General features: G+C 43.5%; 1 protein-coding gene across 6 annotated transcripts in view; it reads right to left on the minus strand.

The window, feature by feature from the left end:
- Window positions 1-18,506, minus strand: part of LLGL2 (LLGL scribble cell polarity complex component 2) — a 33,787-nt gene continuing 15,281 nt past the window's right edge. The window contains exons 5-27 of one of the 6 annotated variants that reach the window (XM_048064201.2): window positions 17,326-17,441; window positions 16,543-16,701; window positions 15,627-15,789; window positions 15,366-15,498; window positions 14,524-14,578; window positions 14,197-14,351; window positions 10,667-10,884; window positions 10,097-10,164; window positions 9,027-9,180; window positions 8,813-8,917; window positions 8,224-8,516; window positions 7,806-7,959; window positions 7,341-7,491; window positions 6,533-6,649; window positions 5,826-5,992; window positions 4,811-5,075; window positions 3,979-4,132; window positions 3,284-3,321; window positions 2,785-2,832; window positions 2,208-2,250; window positions 1,915-1,969; window positions 1,417-1,478; window positions 1-677 (exon numbers count right to left, since the gene is read on the minus strand). In XM_048064201.2, the coding sequence (XP_047920158.2) occupies window positions 1,425-1,478; window positions 1,915-1,969; window positions 2,208-2,250; window positions 2,785-2,832; window positions 3,284-3,321; window positions 3,979-4,132; window positions 4,811-5,075; window positions 5,826-5,992; window positions 6,533-6,649; window positions 7,341-7,491; window positions 7,806-7,959; window positions 8,224-8,516; window positions 8,813-8,917; window positions 9,027-9,180; window positions 10,097-10,164; window positions 10,667-10,884; window positions 14,197-14,351; window positions 14,524-14,578; window positions 15,366-15,498; window positions 15,627-15,789; window positions 16,543-16,701; window positions 17,326-17,441 (2,865 nt within the window). In that variant the 3' untranslated portion in view covers window positions 1-677; window positions 1,417-1,424. Of the gene's footprint in view, window positions 681-1,416; window positions 1,479-1,914; window positions 1,973-2,207; window positions 2,251-2,784; window positions 2,833-3,283; window positions 3,322-3,978; window positions 4,133-4,810; window positions 5,076-5,825; window positions 5,993-6,532; window positions 6,650-7,340; window positions 7,492-7,805; window positions 7,960-8,223; window positions 8,517-8,812; window positions 8,918-9,026; window positions 9,181-10,096; window positions 10,165-10,666; window positions 10,885-14,196; window positions 14,352-14,523; window positions 14,579-15,365; window positions 15,499-15,626; window positions 15,790-16,542; window positions 16,702-17,325; window positions 17,442-18,506 lie in introns of all 6 variants that reach the window. The other 5 variants (XM_048064200.2, XM_048064199.2, XM_048064196.2 and 2 more) reach the window with 5 other exon arrangements.

Here is an 18,506-nt window from a genome sequence, read left to right on the forward strand (position 1 = left end):
TCACAAAAGGGAATTCAGAGTTTTATTTCAAAAAAGCAACAGTGTTGAAACAAAATCAAGTTCAATTAGTCTTCCTCTGATTTGAATGTCTACAAAAATAGATTCTACTCAAATCCATAAAGCCAGTTAACAGTACCATAACAAATAAAAACCAAAGTTACTCATTCAGATACCACATACAGCAGTCACAGGAATCTAGCATATATTATTTAATGTTTTGTTTTTTTAAAGTAAATTTCTAAAATGTTTCTGTTAAAACTGAAATACCCATATGATTTTTAAAAATTGTACAAAAAATAATTTTAAACCAGTTGGAGGTAACAGTGTGCGTTTATTAAAATCCTGCACCAAGGCAGTAACATTTATAATTTAAAACCCAGCCCAGTAGAAAAGAGAAATGTGCAAACATTTAAAAGTTAGATGTACTCAGAGGCTTGTGGTGCATCAGACCTGGCAATCCACTTCTGTCCTAACGCAAGGCGGGCTCCAAGAGAAGATGTCTAATGAGGCACTAAAAGGGGAGGCAGAGGCAAGCATGCATATGCATGCAAGTTGCAGCTCAGTAGCCTGCGATGCCAGGAGCAATGATGCCCTCTCCCCAGGGACGGTTTGCCCAATCAGTAGTGTTATGGCACGCAATCCAATGCCAGGAAAGTCCTTGATGAATTCTGGTCAATCTGCTGTGGGGTATAAGAATAACAACAGTTTTTGAATATAATAATTTTTGAAAACAGAATTTGACAGCTAATGAGAGAAACCAGTATTTGGCCCACTGATGCGTATCAATCCATTAACTGCAAGAACTCTCACTGGGCCCAAAAGCTCTAACAAAGCAGACCTTCACACACACCCCTACACTAAATGTGGGCTTATTTTGAAAGACAATTTCCTACATCATAACCTTCCCTTCCCTCTACTCCCATATTCTGCCCACGGGTTTTTGGAATTAATATAGACTCACATATTGCTATGGTCACTATTCATACACTTTTTCAAGCACAGAGAACGGGAAAAGGGTAAAAAGCAGCAGCACAGAATTCTGTACATCCTGTTCTGCTTAGTGAAGGCACCCATATATTTGGGAGTCCTTAGTAAGACCCAACAGATTTTTGCTGTGAGCAATGACTACCTTTCAGGATAGTTTTATGGTAAGATTAAGAGTCACAGAGGAGCCTTCAAAGGATTCTTCTCTCTTCCTTTACAACTGGTGCAGCAGATTTACTTATGAGGCACGTAATGTGCTGAACAGTGGTACTACATCATACAGCCAGCGGATTCCCAGCCTGAAAATTCAGGCCAGAGTTCTGCACTATCACAGCCCATTTTAAATAAGCTGATTTTTATGAGAAATTTCATTCTACCTTCTCTTTCCTTTGGCTATTTCACTTGGCCTGAAATATCTTTAGCCTCACCTACCTCCTCCATTACTTAGTCCATGTCCTAATGGACTTCTTGCCAAATTTCTTTCTGCATAGCTCCTGCAATGACACAAGGGAAGATTCATTATCGCAATGCAGTACCATGCCATCCACTCCCAGCTGCTGATAGAAGACCAGGATTAGGTAGTGTCCAGAGGAAGTGCGCAGAGCAGAGCATGTCAGGCAGTCACTTATCCTTACACACCAGCAGTTACCAATCCCACCAAGCTTCCTGCATCCGTTGGAAATAGTAGTCCTTTGTCTCCACTTCCGTAGCCCCTGTCACCTGAACATCAGTACTCTAGGGAGATAAGATAAAGCCCCGCACCCATGGTGGTAGTTTAGCTTTACTGTATAGACAGAATGGGAGCAGAGATACTGAACACGTCCAAGTGACAGTGTCAAGACAGGATTAAAACTACAGAAGTCCCATCCTCGGCCAACTAAGCCCGTGTGGCCTGCCCTTAGATCAGTACGGGTTGACACAAATAGAAACCTGTATGCGAACACTCAGAGTCCTGTTCCTTTGGGATGTGGGAATGTGATCTCTCCTGCTTTTCGGAGAGAAAGAGACAAAGCATTATTCATTAAAAAAAAAGTAAAGGGACAACACGTGAAAGAGAACCTGCATCTCTCATTATTTTCACTTTGATAGTCTGTGGGACACATACATGACCAGATTCCAGCACAAGGAACACTACCATCATGGTGGACTTCCCCCTCTTTTCACTAGAAAGGCCCTCCCTTGCCATCCCTACCCATTAGGAACAGCAGTCAGTTGATACTCACCCTCTGCCCCCCTCCAGAGTACTCTGGATCTCCTTCAGGACCTCTGGAAAGCAGAGAGTTAAACAAAGCAGTGAGGCAAGCCAGTGGAGATCTGCTTTCAAGGCAGCAGACGAGCACATTCCACCTCCCGGCAGAACAGCCTCTAAAACCTGCCTCCCACCACAGAGGTCGGACCTTAGAATATCATTCCCTCTTCAATGGTACGAGATTTTTACTAAACAGACTGGCAATAAAGGACCGAAGCAGTCATTTGCCAGAGGAAACGTTGCCAGTCCCAGCGTACCAGAGAACCAAAAGGAACAGTCTGTTCCAGCTGTCATTTTACACAAGTCCTACTGGAAAGTAAACTTCTCTTATCACTGTGGTGAATGCAGCTATGTGGAACAACCCCAGCCTTAGGGCATGACTATCGGTCCAACTCGTCACTTCTACTGATTCATGAAAAACCCAGTATTTCTACCAGTCTGGTGTAATTGCAGATCCCTTGGAATTGAGTGCTGGAACACACAAAATTCCCAGCACCTTTCTTTTTTCCCCACCCAGAAAGGTGCCCTGTCAGCAGCAAGACTTCACTCACTTTCATCATTGAGTAAGGCATGTTCCATTAGCCTCCCAGATTTTCTTTCTAAAAAAAAGAAAAGTAGAAAAACACTTATCTAACAGTATTTCTGCTTCTCATGAAACATGCGCTTGTGGAAACTCAAAACAGAATTGGATATTTTTCTCTTAAGTACCTGTTGACTTCACTGAACGCTTCACAACTAATCCTTAAAGCCTCTCACAGATGGAGTTGTTTTTACCAGCAAGACGAGTTCAGCTAGCAAAAGGGGTAGTGTGTAATTTCAGACTTCATCTTCCCACAGCCTCTTCTAGCAAAAGCTGCACTCTATCCTCCCAGGTAATTTTGCCACATGCAACCTACCTTAGAGCTAGCAACTGCTCTGTCGCAGTGTTCCCCACATGTCCCTCCTTGCTTTCCCCTTTCTAATGTAGAAAATATCAACTGTAGCAATAGGAGAGATGTTGAAGGGTTTACCTGTCACCAGGCTATATTAAGGACAATCATTTGTGCTTACCATCTTCTCCATAGTCACTTGAACTCCTTCCTGATCCCCTAGAAAAGAAAAGGTGACAGAAAAACAAACATTGAGGCAGAGGATGCAAAGAACTCATCAATACTCCTGGCATCAAGAAGCTCCACTGTATGCTAACTGACCAGCCTGCTGAGCAAGCATGTAGTAAGGGCTTCAGCACATGTTGGTGATAAAGAAGCCTGTGGGCACCAGAGAACCTCTCTGATCTTTTGGGGAAAAAAAATCCTATACGACCTCCATGAGCATCAAATCTGTTATTTGCTGAGCTTCTGAGTGGAGAAACGATGGATCTTTCCCTTTGAGATAATCGAGATAAAGAGTTCAGCCTCTTCAGCAACAGGCAGCCCCCAAAGTATGCAAGAGTCAGGTGTCAGTCAGAGACATCACTGGGAAACAAGTAAAGCAATCCAGAGCTTACACTTTACGACTCTAGCTTGGGGACACCAATTCCAGTGCTTGACTGCTCTGTACTGCAAGGAGGAAAACCATCAGGGAGAAGGCTGCACTTCCTCATGCCTATCCATCTAGGAATGTTGTAATCAAAAGACTCCTAATAGCTTGGAAAGGGAGACAGACTACACGAACTCATACCATAGCCTTGTTTACATCAGCTACAGGACAGGAGCAGATCTCGATACTCAGACATAGTCAGCGTGCGTGAGTTTTACAGATTTTACCTAGATTTTCTTGCAGCATTCTCCACGCCAGACCTGGTGTGCACGTGATTGTTGCTTGAAACTTCTGGTATGTCCACAACACACCAGGGCTCCACTAACCATTTGGTAGAAAGAGAAAACCTCTCAAACTCTGATGGTGAGATCAGATAGAAACCTGCAGAAGATTGAGAATTTATAAGCAATTTTAAAGTCCAGGAAAACAGAGGTGAGCCAAAAACAATAAAAAAAACAACCACCATGGACCTAAGCATATTCTTTATTTGGCAGAAAGGGTTTGCATAATCACTGAGGAAGATAATACCCCAGTTTCCCAAGGAGTGGCTAGCCTAGAGACTGGGTAATTTATTGTGCTGAACAATAACTGCTTTGCTGCTCTTCAGAGGCGTCAGCACAGGACACAGAAAGACGTAAACACCGAACTGCAAAGCAGAGAACAACTTTCAGCAGCCATAGGATGCTGGCTGCCAGTTTTGCAGCTTGAGTGTTGAGCCACAGGCACGTACAGGAGGTACGATGCAGCCTGCAATGCCTGCTGCTTAGAGAGCTATTCTCTTATCTCCAAACAACAGGAGGGTGGCCAGATGGAAACTACTTATGGGGAACATCCAACCTGTTAGCTGGAAAAACAATGTATTCGTTAATGATAATAAACTCACTTCTGATAATTTGTGTCAGTACCTGTTGGCAACTGGTATTGGCCAGAAACATAGAACAAACTTATGTAAAATTCACATATATATACAGCCAGTTCTAAACATTAAGCCCTACAATCACTATTCCACTGTTTCAAACACACAATAGAGGCAGATAATTTGGGAGAAGCATTTCCTACCTTGGCCATATTTGGTGAAGACGCAGGATGCAATGCCGCTCACATCTTCTTTACGGATGCAAGGGTAGCGGATCTGTAACTTGAGGAAGGGCAGCGAGATGATCTGAATGTCTCCCAGGTTAGTCAGGACAGCCAGGTCATTTTCACTGTAATCGTCAGTCTTGCAGCTGCCAAAGTTAGCAACCGTCACTTTTCGTACCCTACAGCCTTCCAGTGCCGTCAGCTTGAGCTTCAGTTTGGAGCTAACCTTGGGTAGCGTGAAGACCTGTCAACAGAAACAGAACGCTGACACCTCCTTCCTGCACAGTGGCAGCCGCCGCACCCCAGGACATCTGCTGCTCCCCCGCCTCTAACAGCGTTTTCATTCACAGTGAACACACACAAGTGTAATCTGAGTCAACCTAGCTTCCTGGGATAAAAAGTAACCAGCCAGAGTCAGGGGTAGAATCTGTCTCTGTTCTGACATCAAGCAGTTTTACCCTTCGGGCTGCAAACTGCATTTCTCTCCTGGTTCTCTCAAAACCCTTCCATATTTGGCTACAAATTATTACAGAAAAAAATGGGTTTACACTAACTGTGCATTCTTCTGTGTTAAAAAGCCAGGGTGAGCCTACAGCAAGCTACTTAAGGCCTTCTCTTTTGCGCTGACTGGTTAGCATGCCAAACAAGAAACTTTTCAGTTGCTTCATAGAAATGCCTACCAATTGCTGCTTCTGTACAGCATTACACTCAAGTAACCACAGCAAAAGCTATTTCCCAAAAACAGAGGCAGCCTTGTCTAAAGAGTACAGGAATAAAACGTGTATGTTCAGCATGCTCACCACTACGCTGAGTACCCAATTTGTCAGCACGCACTTGATTTCTGGACTGTACTGAACAGAAATGCTGTCCTGGGAGCATTACGCAGGTACAGAAGACTAAGCACTCCTACGAGTCTCACTCACTCCGCTGAACACTGCTCAGCACTTCAGCAGACTTATGCGCAGTCCGTATGTCCCTCCTGGGTGATACTCACCTTGAATTGCTCTTCAGACACCACCAGTAGTTGATGGCTGCCTTGCATATCAGGGCTCTTAGAAAGATCATGTGCTACTTCCAGAGGTTCTGGCAGAGGTGTGCTGCGCCCATCCAGAACAAGTATACCCACAACAGGAGCTCTGTGCATCAGCTGAATTTCTTTGGCTAGCCAAGCAAGATAAGGACAAAAAGCAAACAAGAAAAAAAAAAGAATCCAAAGAGGAGTCTGGTTAGAGACGCTATGTTAAAACCTCACACATCCTCTCAGAGCTGGGGACCTACAACATTTCTACAGAAACATTGCCTAAAAAGATTTAGGACTTAAAGGATACGTGAACACAAACGGTTCATGTTAAACAGTAACTATTAGTACATAAAGATAACGGATTCAGCTGTCAGAATAAGGTATATGTGCAGTGTGGCTTGATGGCAAACTTCAGTTACAGCTGATGCAAATTTAAATTTGTGAAGCCAGTGGAAATCGAAGCTAAGGTACATCGAAGAGTGATGGAGTTCACTTACTCTTCAGTTCAGTTACTGCAGTGAGCGCTGCTTATTGCGGACACTGCTACATTTAGCTCCATTCTCTCACACAGCAATAACTAAGCTACTTTGCTTTTCTGTTTCTGTGGTTAAAGACATGCAACGCGTGGTTATACAAGTGGTATCTCAGATCCATTAGGACACTTCTTGAAGCATACTTACCCTGCTCTGCCCTGACAGGTTCATCCATCCTCCTTTCTGCTGGTGGAACACGTAAACAGAAGGCATAGACTGTACCTCCATTGGTGCCTGCCCACAAGGACGGGCAGTGCCGGGAGCCTGGAGCAACAAGAGGGCTCATGAGCTAGACATCCGTGACAATCTTGGATAATTGCTTTCCTTAAACACACTACCTATATACATCCTCCCTTCCTTCGCAGCCTAAAAAACTTTGTAACAGGGCAGACCGGCCAGGGAAACTACAGCTTCTTAGCACTTCTTTTTCCAACATGTCTCTGTCAGCAGCCCTGAACAGAGGACATGGCATGTGAGTGAAGGGAACAGAGTGGCGTTTTCATCATTCACCACAATTGCTGCATCTGGTTTTCACGTTTTTAATATCATATATGAGCACAGGAAATGCAAGCAGAGTATTAGTTTGGGCTCTGATGAGCAGCTGCTGTCACCCTCGCTAACATCAAACGCTGGGGTCAAGGATGAACTTCAGAGCAATGAGACAAGGAAAAAGCTTGTACTCAAAAGTCAGATGTCATCCCATCACATTTGAAAACCATACATATAGGCTGCACCCAAAGATGAACTACTACTTGCCTTGGATTAGCCAGCAGACAGAATGACTAGGTAACAATTGTGCCTGACAGCATATGTTCGTGTTCTATATTAGTTTTTCGGCACAATGCAAAGTAGGACACAGAAGGCGCTGAAATTTCCTGGCAGTAGAACCTAATGCATCACTTGGCAGAAGGAAGAACAATGTTCAGAAGAAAGGAGAGATGCTTTTTCTACTCACTGTCTCTCAAGAAGGTGTCAGCAAAATATAAGGTGCGCACAAAGCCAGTGAAAGAGTCTTCTGCAGAGCGGGCTTCAATCTTCCTCTGGACTGGAGCCAGTTCCATTTCCTGCAGTGCGTCTTGGTCAAATTTGGCATTTGCTTCTTGCACCTTCAAAGATGAGGAGACATTTTGGCAGTCAGGCAAACAGACAGGGAGGAGAGTGAAATAGTAAGAATGGAAGCAATACAAAGGGAAAGCAATGTCATACCAGTGAGCAGGTACATTCTGAATTACAGGTTCAACTACACACAGTAAATTTTCTCTAAAACCCTACTTTTATCTAACAGCTAGCAGTATTCTAAGTTGCATTATTGTCCTCATACCAACAGACAGCATGACTGCAAACCATCGCCTGCTCTAGGCAGTTAATCAGGAGTCTATAACCTCCAGACAGACAAGATCCCAAACGGTGGGCCCCTCACCTCTGAGGCATTTCCACCACCTCCTCGTCGCTTCCGACTGGACACTCGGCTTCTTCTGATCCGCCTGAATGACTGACGGAGGGACTTCTTCAAGGATTTCACCCGAGACAGTGGCCCTTCTAAGGCTAATTGGTCACTGGGATGCAGTGTACATCTGAAAAAATGGAGACAGTAGGCACACTGTCACTTTCTACTGGATGGCAATCACTCCCAAGAGTCCAACAGGACGTACACACCTGGCAGAACAAGAACATATTTATATTCTTGAAGATCTTCAAGGACATAGTCCAACAAGGCAGGGCTTCTTGCTATACTGACTACTCTCGAGAAACCTCTTTTCATGACATGCTCAGTTAGCAGTTCCATGCCATCTTTAAAGGGGGAATTACCACAGACCTCCTGGAAAGAAGATACTTACTTGACAAAGACCAGTCGTTTCTGCTGGTGGTCAAAAAGCCCAAAACCATGACTAGTACCAAAGGCCACGAGCTTCCATTCAGAGTGAAGGGCCAATGAGGTGACCACGGCTGGTGGTTGACATTGGACAAGGACAAATGGCTGAAAACCAGCTTCAAATCGAACAGGTCCATCTCGAGTCTTTAATTTCTCATGACCTTTCCATCGATAGCCCTCTTGATCCTGTAGGAGATCTGCTTCAGCATGGTCAACAACATGCTCTGCATCTTCATCGTTCAGTTCCATCACCAGTACCTGAAAGGAAGAGAAGTTCTGCTACAGCTTCTGTTGTTCAAGCAATCTTCCCACCCGCAGGCCGCCTCAGCAGCTCCAAAACCACAGCACCTCTCAGAGCTGCTAAAGCATTAGATAAAGTCTAAAATATAGATTAGAGAAAGCAGAGAACCACGAAACTTTTCCAGCAACTGGACTGATTTACCACTCCAGAAATGAGTGTTTCCAATTTTAACACACCTCCAAGCTGCACTGTGACAAGCTGCACTAAAAACAAGTATGTGTGTTAAGTTACAATGACTGATATATTTCAATACCTGCCCTGCTGTGCCAGCTACAGCCAGATATCCACTGTATTTACACAGGTAGATCTTCTGGATCCCAAGTCTAGGATCATCGCTGTAAGGGTCGAAGGTACCAACCTAGGTGAGAGAATACACAGTGGGTGGTCTTCACAGATGCATTAATTATGCCCCAAATCAAAAACTGCTCAGGTTTTCCGAAAGCGTACACAAGCAATAGCTGTCTTACCTTGCGAAGTGGAGGCCACTCGTCCTCCCCCAGCGTGTTCATATTGTCATTGGGATCAGCATCTGTGAGAAATACTCTCACTGTGCTTAGCTTATAAAGGAGATGTAAGCAGACACCAGATGCATCCCAAAATCGCACAGTGCCATCTTCATGCCTGTATCAAATGGGGGACGATTACAGAAAGCACACATCATACAGGAGCACAGCAAATCACCCAGATGATGGCAAAACAGAAAGGAAAATAAGACAGCCAAAGATTAAATCACACTGTTTACAAACCCCCAAGCCGTGTCAAAATAAAACTTCAAGAGGAAGCCCTGCTTTTTCATTTTAAATGCAGCTTGATCGTGGTGATCTGACACCAGTACAGAATTTAAAGTTACTCCAAAAAGCACTGGAAAGGAAACAAGCTTTGTATATAGAGGGAACGAATCATCCTGACAAAAATACTGTTACTAGAAAAGCAGGGGGGACAGGCTTTAATCTTAGTTCTCCAGGTGAAAATTGGCAACATTCATCCAACCCAAGGCTACAGACTTCTAACAATTTGCTGCATCAAGAATGAATTGTCTGAAGAACAGCCCAGAGAAATACTTAAAAGCGAGGCAGCCTCTTGCAAGCTAGTTCCTTCCACTGCCTTGCTAGATCTGTTTTCATGCTGATCAAAATGGACAGGAGTCCCAGCTAACCTCTTTCTTGAGATTTACAACAGTGTAAGACAGGAAAAAAGAGCTTCAAAACCTGCAAGACTGAGCTCCCTTTGAACCTGTCTGGATTACCACCTGCACTTCCACACTGGCATTTGTGAGGGGAATGGGTAACACTTCAGAAACACAAATAAGGCAGTGTTATAGGTTGTCCGTGGACACCACGGCCTATTCGCTCAGAAGCGGTCAGTCTTTAAAAGCTACAATACAGCTTCCCAAAACTGGGTTGCTAAAGTTGTAGCTTTCTCTCTGCAAGACGTGCAGGCTTTAATCCTACAGGGAAGCTTCAGCTCGTTCAAAAGGAAGAACAGAAACTGGAAAGGGCTCCTTGATTATTTTTTTCTAAAACAGTTAGGTACGTACCCTGTTAGAAGCAAGTCCCTCTGAGGAGGATCTGGAGCTATGTTGGTGCCACCATCAATCGGCCATGGCTACAAATACATTAAGGGAAGACTGTGACTTCCTCGCAGTGACAGTGTAGAGAGAATACGCGGTCAGCACGAGAGCATGAACTTCAGTGCAAGTGGCAGTGAAATAGTCCATGCTGTTAGCTTTTGTTTGGATTAGATATTCCTGTTCTGACACCAGCTGTGCTTTTTAGTGGAAGACACTACACATTTCCTCAAGAAGCTGTGCTGAAAGCTTCGTGCTTCTAAACAAGAAGTTTGTTACCACCGACAGCTGGGAACACTCAGACTTTCCTTTTAGCTTGTCAAAGCCTGAAAAAATATCACATTTTAAACCCCCAGTGTGAGTAACTGCATTGGTGGTGCTCTGGGAAAAAGCCCTTCTCAACCCTGTTAAGAGGCAGGACAGCGTCTGTTGGGACTCATCCCTTCGCAGGCACTGTCAGAAGCGCAGACCACCCACATAACGAGCAGTCGCGCTCTCCTGAAATGCACAGGAATACATGTACCTTTACAGCTGCCTTACCATATTTGAGTAGTGAACGTTCTGCTTGCTCCCCGCACTGATAATCCTCTCCCACAGTTTCAGCGGGATGTTGGAGACGTGGTGTGAGCAGGTGATGGCTGAGCAGTGGAGAGAAGCCAAGTACGGAGGATGGACTGCTGGCCAGCCCGCGGATTTTAAGTCTATGACTACCAGCTCTTCTTCTGCCAGCACCACCATAGCAGAAGGGTCATCAAACTCTGCAGAAACAAGATTCATTAATGCTAACAAAGAAGACTATCCAAGGTTAATACAAACAAGCTTCTTGTAAGGCTTATATGAAAACTGCTATCGTGGAGCTCTACAGAAACACGTTTTTGTGGGCAATACCTCTGAATGCTTCCTTGTTAACCGGGCCTGTTGAGGCACTAATATTAAGAGATTCCAAGACAGATATCAAGACAGATTTATTGAAAATTTATGTTTCTTTACCCCACTGCTGGGACTGTTAGAGCAATTCTTTATGGATTCCATGCAGAATAATAAAAAAAATTGTTAGCAACATCCATGGCTAGATAACACACTCATATTCACCAGAACAGATACATACAGCCAGAACTCTACTTATGTACAGCTAATTAGCAGCATGGGGTGGACAAACATGCATACACCCCAGCAGTGACCCATTTAGTACTGTGTTAGGACCGCAGTCCATCTAGGCTAAGCTGCTTAAACCCAGTAATGCCTTGGGTTCTGCAGAATGCTTCTCTGCCTGAGCTGACAAGTGTTTATGATTCAGTTCTCTTACTCTTCAGTTTTTCCAGATTCTAGCACGTTGTGCCGTATTTTCTGTAGCTTTTAAAGAGTGTGCATACCATCCAATATTTATTTATACATAAACAGGATTACAAAAGAAATCTGTTACTGTAATCTTCTAGATGACACCTGACAATCAAGATTTTTTCATTGTAGGCTAATTTTTTTCACTTGGTTAAATTCTAGTTACAAGGACAGTATTGCAGTAACAAATGTAAGACAGCCACAATAGCAAATGTTGGGGAAAACCAAAAGCATGGATCAGCTCACACCAATAAAGATTAACAAAGCTACAGGAAATTTAAATGAATGTATAGCTGTAAATGTGTCACATCAGCAGGGGTCAGGGTGATAAACAGCATGAGCCATATGCAAACTACGAGCTCCTCGCTGACATTCCCTGCTAACCTGTACTTTTACTTCCCTTCTTCAGCTGTTTCACCACCTGGAACATACTTTCGAGAAGGCAAGTCTATAAGCAAGCACATACCAGGGCTGTTCACTCAGTAGAATTAAAGTAATTAGTACTTGGCACCACTTAGTTAGACATCCCAAGTTTCATCTCAGACTGGCCACAGCCATAACACAACACTAATCAGTTCAGTTTCTTCCTGAAAAAGTGTTTCATGTTCAGTTTTATTTACTTTGTGTGTTGTCATTCACAGTTCCCTACAGGACTTGTGCATGTAGTACAGGTATGATATTACCTGTTCCATTAGGCATGATCAGCCCTGCACTATAACTGCTACTGCCAACATTAACCATATATGCTGTTTTAAAAATATTTTCCGTACAAAGACACGTATCTGAGCTCACTGCTTATGGCACGAATCTATTTCAAGTTGCTGAAATATGAAAAATTCTAGTTTGCTTGATGACAGACATACACTCATCCATGTGCTAATGAAAAGTAAAAGAAAAGAGGAAGGGTTAGGTTTTTAAAAAAATTGTTTCCGCAGCATATTCAGGGTAGTGGAAAGTCACCACCTACCATCATGCTGCAACGCATGAGCTTTGTGCTTATTAAATTAAGTGGCTTTGGTATACAATTAATACCTTCGTATTGCTGTTGCAGGGAAGACTGCTTAAGGGCAAACAAGGCAAGCTACGTACATCCACTAAGCTTAGGCAATCAGCCACAAGGAAGCTTGTCAACCACAGAAACCTCATTTTATTGTAAAAAACTTCCTTGTCTAAGTGCAATAGCTTCAGCTTCCTGTGGCGGCTCCTGTCTGTAGCCACTAGAAGATGTATTAATTGGATACTTCAATCCTTGGGAAGTATAAATATAAAACCTGTTAATCTCAGTTACTTCTTCCTAAACGGTCTTAAAATTCAGTTCCTGCACATGAATAGAAGTCAATCCCTTAACTAAAAAAATTTCAGCTTTCTTTCATCTTTAAGACTTCTGTTCTAACATCTTGAATCTCATTTCTGACAACTTCATAGAAAGTAAAAGTGACCAGTTTCTTTAATGGTAAGAAGCTAAACAGCACCTCAAGATTAATGGCATTATTAAGCTTGAAGGTTTAGACTTACAGGTTCAGCACATTTGGAAGATGTTTATAAAAAGCAGCCTTGTGTAGGTAAAGTCTATAATAACAAACATACATAGGCCCTTCATCTCAGTTACTGTCTGCCTGTTTTGTTACTGCTTTTTCAGTGACCTGAGAAGGTCTGTTAAAGACCAGTAGGGAAGAACCACCCCCACCCCACCCCCAAAAAAAAACACAACCAAAGCTGTTTCTTTATGCCTGCATTCCCAAGACATTCCTCCACGGGATCTGTGGTCTGCTCTGTACAATAGGCCAGAGGGAGCCAACCTGCATCTACACATTTGAATGCCTACTGCTGCACAGCGTGTAGCTGGGAGCTGTCACCACCACCGCTTGGAGTATGCAAGACAAATAGGCTTGGAAACTACTCGACTAGGCAAACCAGAAAACCTGGGAAGATTCACTAACACAGAAGATTTGCCTACATGCTCCTAAAAGGGCTCAGACCAAACTGCGGAAGTCTAGACGCAACTTCTAATACTGCACATTTGTGGAGCTTGAAATAGCAATTTTATAGTCAGTTACTTCAAATTAACCAGAAGCAAAAACTACACCGGCATGAGAGGAAGAGTCCTTGGAGAAATTCCTGACAATTCCATTAAAAAAAAAAGTATAGTGGAAGCAAAGGCAACAAAGTAGAAGTAAAAATCTGACAAAATCTAAGCATGTTGCAGGATGAGTGCTATTCAGTATTAGAACTGTTTACATTCAGGTTCACCAGCAGTGAGTAAAGTAAGTTCTCTGTATACTGACCCTTGGTTCTGTGTCACCCTCTGATTTATTACCCAGAGCCCTAGTCATAAATCCAGGTAGTAATTAAAAGAAACACTGTCTCAGTGGGAGTGAATTCTGTTTTTAATTATTGCCTCCTTTGAAGTGCTGTTTCTGAACAGCAATATTCAGATCCTGATTTCATAACCTGGTTATGTCCAGTGTCCAGCTTCTACAAACATGAGCTTAAGAGACCTTTTCTCATTAACGAGCAGCTTAATTTTTTTTGAGGAACGTATGGCATTTGCAATCAGACCATTCTTTCTGCCCGTACTTTACACTTCATTTTTAAATGGCAAAGTCTCTGTTTAAGTCTCAAAAAGCCCCCAGACAACTCAATTCCTTCACATTTCACATGTTGCTCATACCAAGATTTCTAGACGAGTGTACGGCTATTTAATTCTTCAGTAATGCCCTGTCATCACGCACCTGCAGTAGGCTCTGAACTGAAGATGATAAAGAAGTCTATCACCCGCGATGTGAAGTCAAAGGCTGTTTGCTGGCTGCCGTGGACAACAGAGATACTGTGCCGGTCACCATAGCTAGCCCGGGGCATCCCTCCTTGGAATATAATGTAAGGAAGTCTGAAGAGAAAGACAGTGGCATATGCTGAAGTAAGGAGCAAGCACAATTTAAAAGACATTACCAAAAAAATATTAGAAAGTTACTCTAAACGGCTCTTAGAGCACTACACACTGCACTCTGTAAGTGCTTCTTGCCAACACCACAAGGTGAAGGGATACACCACGACCTTACCCATTCTTTGTTGTCTGCCAGTAGATCTTGGAGATGGCCTTGCAGGGAAAAGGACCTAAGAGAACAGAGTTAGTTACCGTAATTCAAGAAGTGCACCTTTACATAAGAAGTTCTTTATCCTGCTTTACCAAGGTCACCTCAGCGCCCAAGAAAAAGGAGAGTCACCTGGACCAGTAAACACCACCAGCACCACCTCCCCAGACCAAGCCACATCAGACAAGTCTTCTGGGACGTGCTGACCACAGTCCTCCTCAGCAAAGCAATGCTTACACTCAGGGGAACTTTTGAATTATGTTGCTGATGGCTGACAGGGAGTGGAAGCGCTTTTGTAGAAGCTGATTAATTAGGAAGGATTGTTTAAAAACACAGACATTCCTGAAATGAATGTAAAAGGTGACAGAGCTTTAGAAGCTTCTATATGCTTGAAAGATGAGGTCATCCCCATTTGATGTGTTTCAGCAAATCAGAGGCATCATTTCATCACTGCTCAGGTCAACAAAAAGTACACTTAGCTCACTATTAATTACAGAAGATCCAAGCAACTCCTGCTGAACAGGACACTTGAACTACACCAATGAGCTGAATCACCAACACCCTCATTCATAAGGGACACAAATTTGTTCTTCCTGTTCAAGACTGATTCGATGATGTAAAGGAGTTTAAAATCCAAGGAAAAACTGGACTGAAACCCCTTAGTATATACTCAACACCCATTCAAAAGGCAGTTCAGCATTTTGCCGTCAGGATTAAACACTGAGGAGAACCACTGTGAATATCTCACAAAAACTCAAAACGAGTTGGAGTTTAGATGAACATGCAGCAACTAAACCTCACTTACTGACCATAAGGCACAACGTTTTCCAGAGGCTCAGGCTGCCTGTTGTCACTGGATACTGGCCACTGGGTGTAACTTCCATCATAGTGACAACTAATGAATTTACTGCCATCCCTCTGCCAGTAGAGGTTCTCCAGTTGCTGAAGAGGAGGAGACAATGATGCATTCTTAGTTAAGAAGCTTTGTCTGGCTCTCCCTGTACCCACTTGTCTTCCAAGTGGGGAGAGCTCTTCCTGCCCGATGAACTGACTTCAGACTGAGCTAATACCTGGCTGCCAAGGAAATGGTGTGTCACTTTGTTATTTTGCAGGTCCCAGAGGACAATCAATCCCCTGCTGTATCCAATCAGGATCTGGTCAGGGTTCTTAGGATGCTCCCGAAGGGCTTCCACCAATTCACATGATCGTCTGTTACAGTAATCTTCGGGTACCCTTCAAAAGCAGAATAGAAAAGAGAGAAAAGTTTATTCTAGGTACAAGCCCACATAACTATAGCAACAGTTAAGGTATAAAAAAATTAAGCAACAACGAGAATAAAGTACATTTTCACAATCTGTCAAGAAGCAGAAAAACCTAACGTGAGCCACCACTCCAGACCTTGCACCCAGCCCCATTTTCTTATAGAAAACTCAAAGCTCACAATGAATTCCAGGACTGGATCCTGGGCGTGTAAAGACTGAATTGCCTGCCCTATTCTCTTGTAACCCCTACCAAGCAGAAGTAATATGGAAGTATCAGTAGGAAGCAACAATGACATGAAGTAGGACAGCTTTCAGCAGTGGTTAAATCTCCAGAGTGACAAAAATCCTCATTTGCACAAAGCAGCACTATGGTCAAAAAAGTAAATGGGTAGATCCAGTTAATGCAATTAGCTAATGTGTATACATTTGCAGCTATTGTTACACAACTGACAGGGCTCAAGGCTGCAGATTTGCTCCCGGTGTCTCCTGCATGGTTCTGCTCACACTCAGCACCACCACAGTGACAGTACTGGGCTGACAAGGACAGAAACTGTCACTTAACACACACCAGGACCAAAAGTGAGTTTCACAGAAGCCCTGCAGATCTGGATAATGAGTAACACAATAGTGAGGCCCCAATACACAATTTGGGGTGACATCTGAACAAAGGATCTCTGCTCATGGGATTCCACTTCCACATGGCAGCGCCTGTTTGCTCACTCACCGCTGCAGCGCAGCCTCAGAGGTTATGGTCCTGTCCTCGAGCACTCTGAATGATGGAAGCTCCACCACAAAAATGTTGCCGCTCTCTGTGCCAAGATACAGGACTTCCCGCGAGGAATGGGGAAGGACAGCTGTTATCTGTGTGGCACTTGGTGGAGACCTGGGGATGCAGAGAGTTAGTTAACTGCAGGCAAGAGGACTATCTACTGAACTTGAGAGAACTAACAAGTCAACAGGACAGTTACAAGCATCATCTGTATTACAGGCACAGATTTTGAGCCAGGTATGATTATATTGGAGGAAGAAAACACTAGCATTGGGATAAATTATTTCAAAAGACTTTTGACAAGTGCATGGACGAAGACCCAGATGCCTTTTTACAGCAGTCTCTTATTAAGCTGACCCCACGGGAGCTTAAAATAACTCACCCAAAACTGGCAAGATCAAGTGAAACTAAAATTATACCAGTATTTCAAATTCTGACTTAAGGGATGCATCGATTTGCTTAACCTTAAGATATACAGCTCCTGTACACACAGAAGTGGATGTACGACATTTTATGTTATATTTTTAAGTTTAAAGTCACACTATACTTTGCTACAACAATCTTAAAAGGTGGTCTCCTAAGCCCCCAGCCAACTCCTGCTGGTTTCTGTGGATGCTCCTTTAATAGATTCATAGGAATCAGAGTCTGTAAGATCAAGACAAGCTCTAGACAGAATAATAGCATAATCTTCCTCCTTGCTTATCCAAAAAATAGCTCAAAACCACTCCTGCAGATTACCCAGGTGGCCCTTTCAGTGTGAAGCGGTGCTCCTCCCGCAGCTCAGATGCTCCACTGTGCTGCTTCAGGCTCCAGAGATGCAAGCTGTTATCATCTAGTAACGTCACCAGCTGGCACTAAAATACCACACAACATCTTTTTTCACAATCACAACATTAAGTATAAATCTAGCATATAATCTATAATATAATCTAATCCATAAATCTAGCAATAAAGTTGCTGCTGTTCATACTTCTCTGCTAAAGCAGAACTGGAGTCTGTGGCAGTAGGTATATAGAGTTGCATCCAGCTGTGCTGCAGCAGCTCTGCTGGCTAACAGCTAAGGGCTTAGTGGTTAGAGGAAGACAAGGAGTAACCTAAAGGTTGAAAACCCTCTTATACAGGACAAAGGCACAGGTTATCACTGAGGGGGCATACAAGAAGTTAGATCTTTGGAAAAAAGATTAGCCTATGCTGTAAAGCTCAGCAAGGCAGCTCCAAGGTGTTAGTTCACCACCACCTCTCTCAGCATGGTTTGCTGCAACACACCCCGGCTTTGGGTGGGGCTGATACAGTCTACTACACCGCACTCCTTGCATTCTTCATGTCCAACCTCATTCTGGAGGGTTGTGTCAGAGTCCTTTTATGAGCCCAGCCCTGCTGGCTGTATGCTCAAACTGAAGCATTTTGCCTGCTGAAGCCACACCTGGTGCAACACTCCCCATGGGAGTTTCAGTTTATACCATTAGTTAAGCAAACAGACACCCAAAACTGCCTCAAGAATTAAAACTCTCTCTCTCAAAAAAAAAAAAAGCCACTTGCTATACTGGGCAATACATCAGGCAATAAAATACACAGCCAAGATACCAGTCTGTCAGTCGAGTGAAGGGAAAAGCGGTTAGACAACCACCAGCCATTTGGAAATTCTGCCTTCCTCTTTTTAGTTAGTGGCAATAGCAGCAGCCCCCAAAAGCAAGATTCAATAACCAGAAACACATACAGGCAGCAAGCGTTAAGAGGAGGCTAGATTAGCACTTCTGTTTTGAACTCCTGAAAAAAGTTAAATCAGTTACTGTACTATCTGTTCTGCAAAACACCACCCAGTCCCACTAAAAGAACAGGGGTTGCGAAAGGAAAAGGAAGTTCTCACCTCTGCAACAGACTGTCTGAACTACTCTGGCCTTAACATCACTCCTACCACA

This window comes from Anser cygnoides, chromosome 19 (genome assembly GCF_040182565.1).
Source record: "Anser cygnoides isolate HZ-2024a breed goose chromosome 19, Taihu_goose_T2T_genome, whole genome shotgun sequence".
NCBI classification, from domain to species: Eukaryota; Metazoa; Chordata; class Aves; order Anseriformes; family Anatidae; genus Anser; species Anser cygnoides.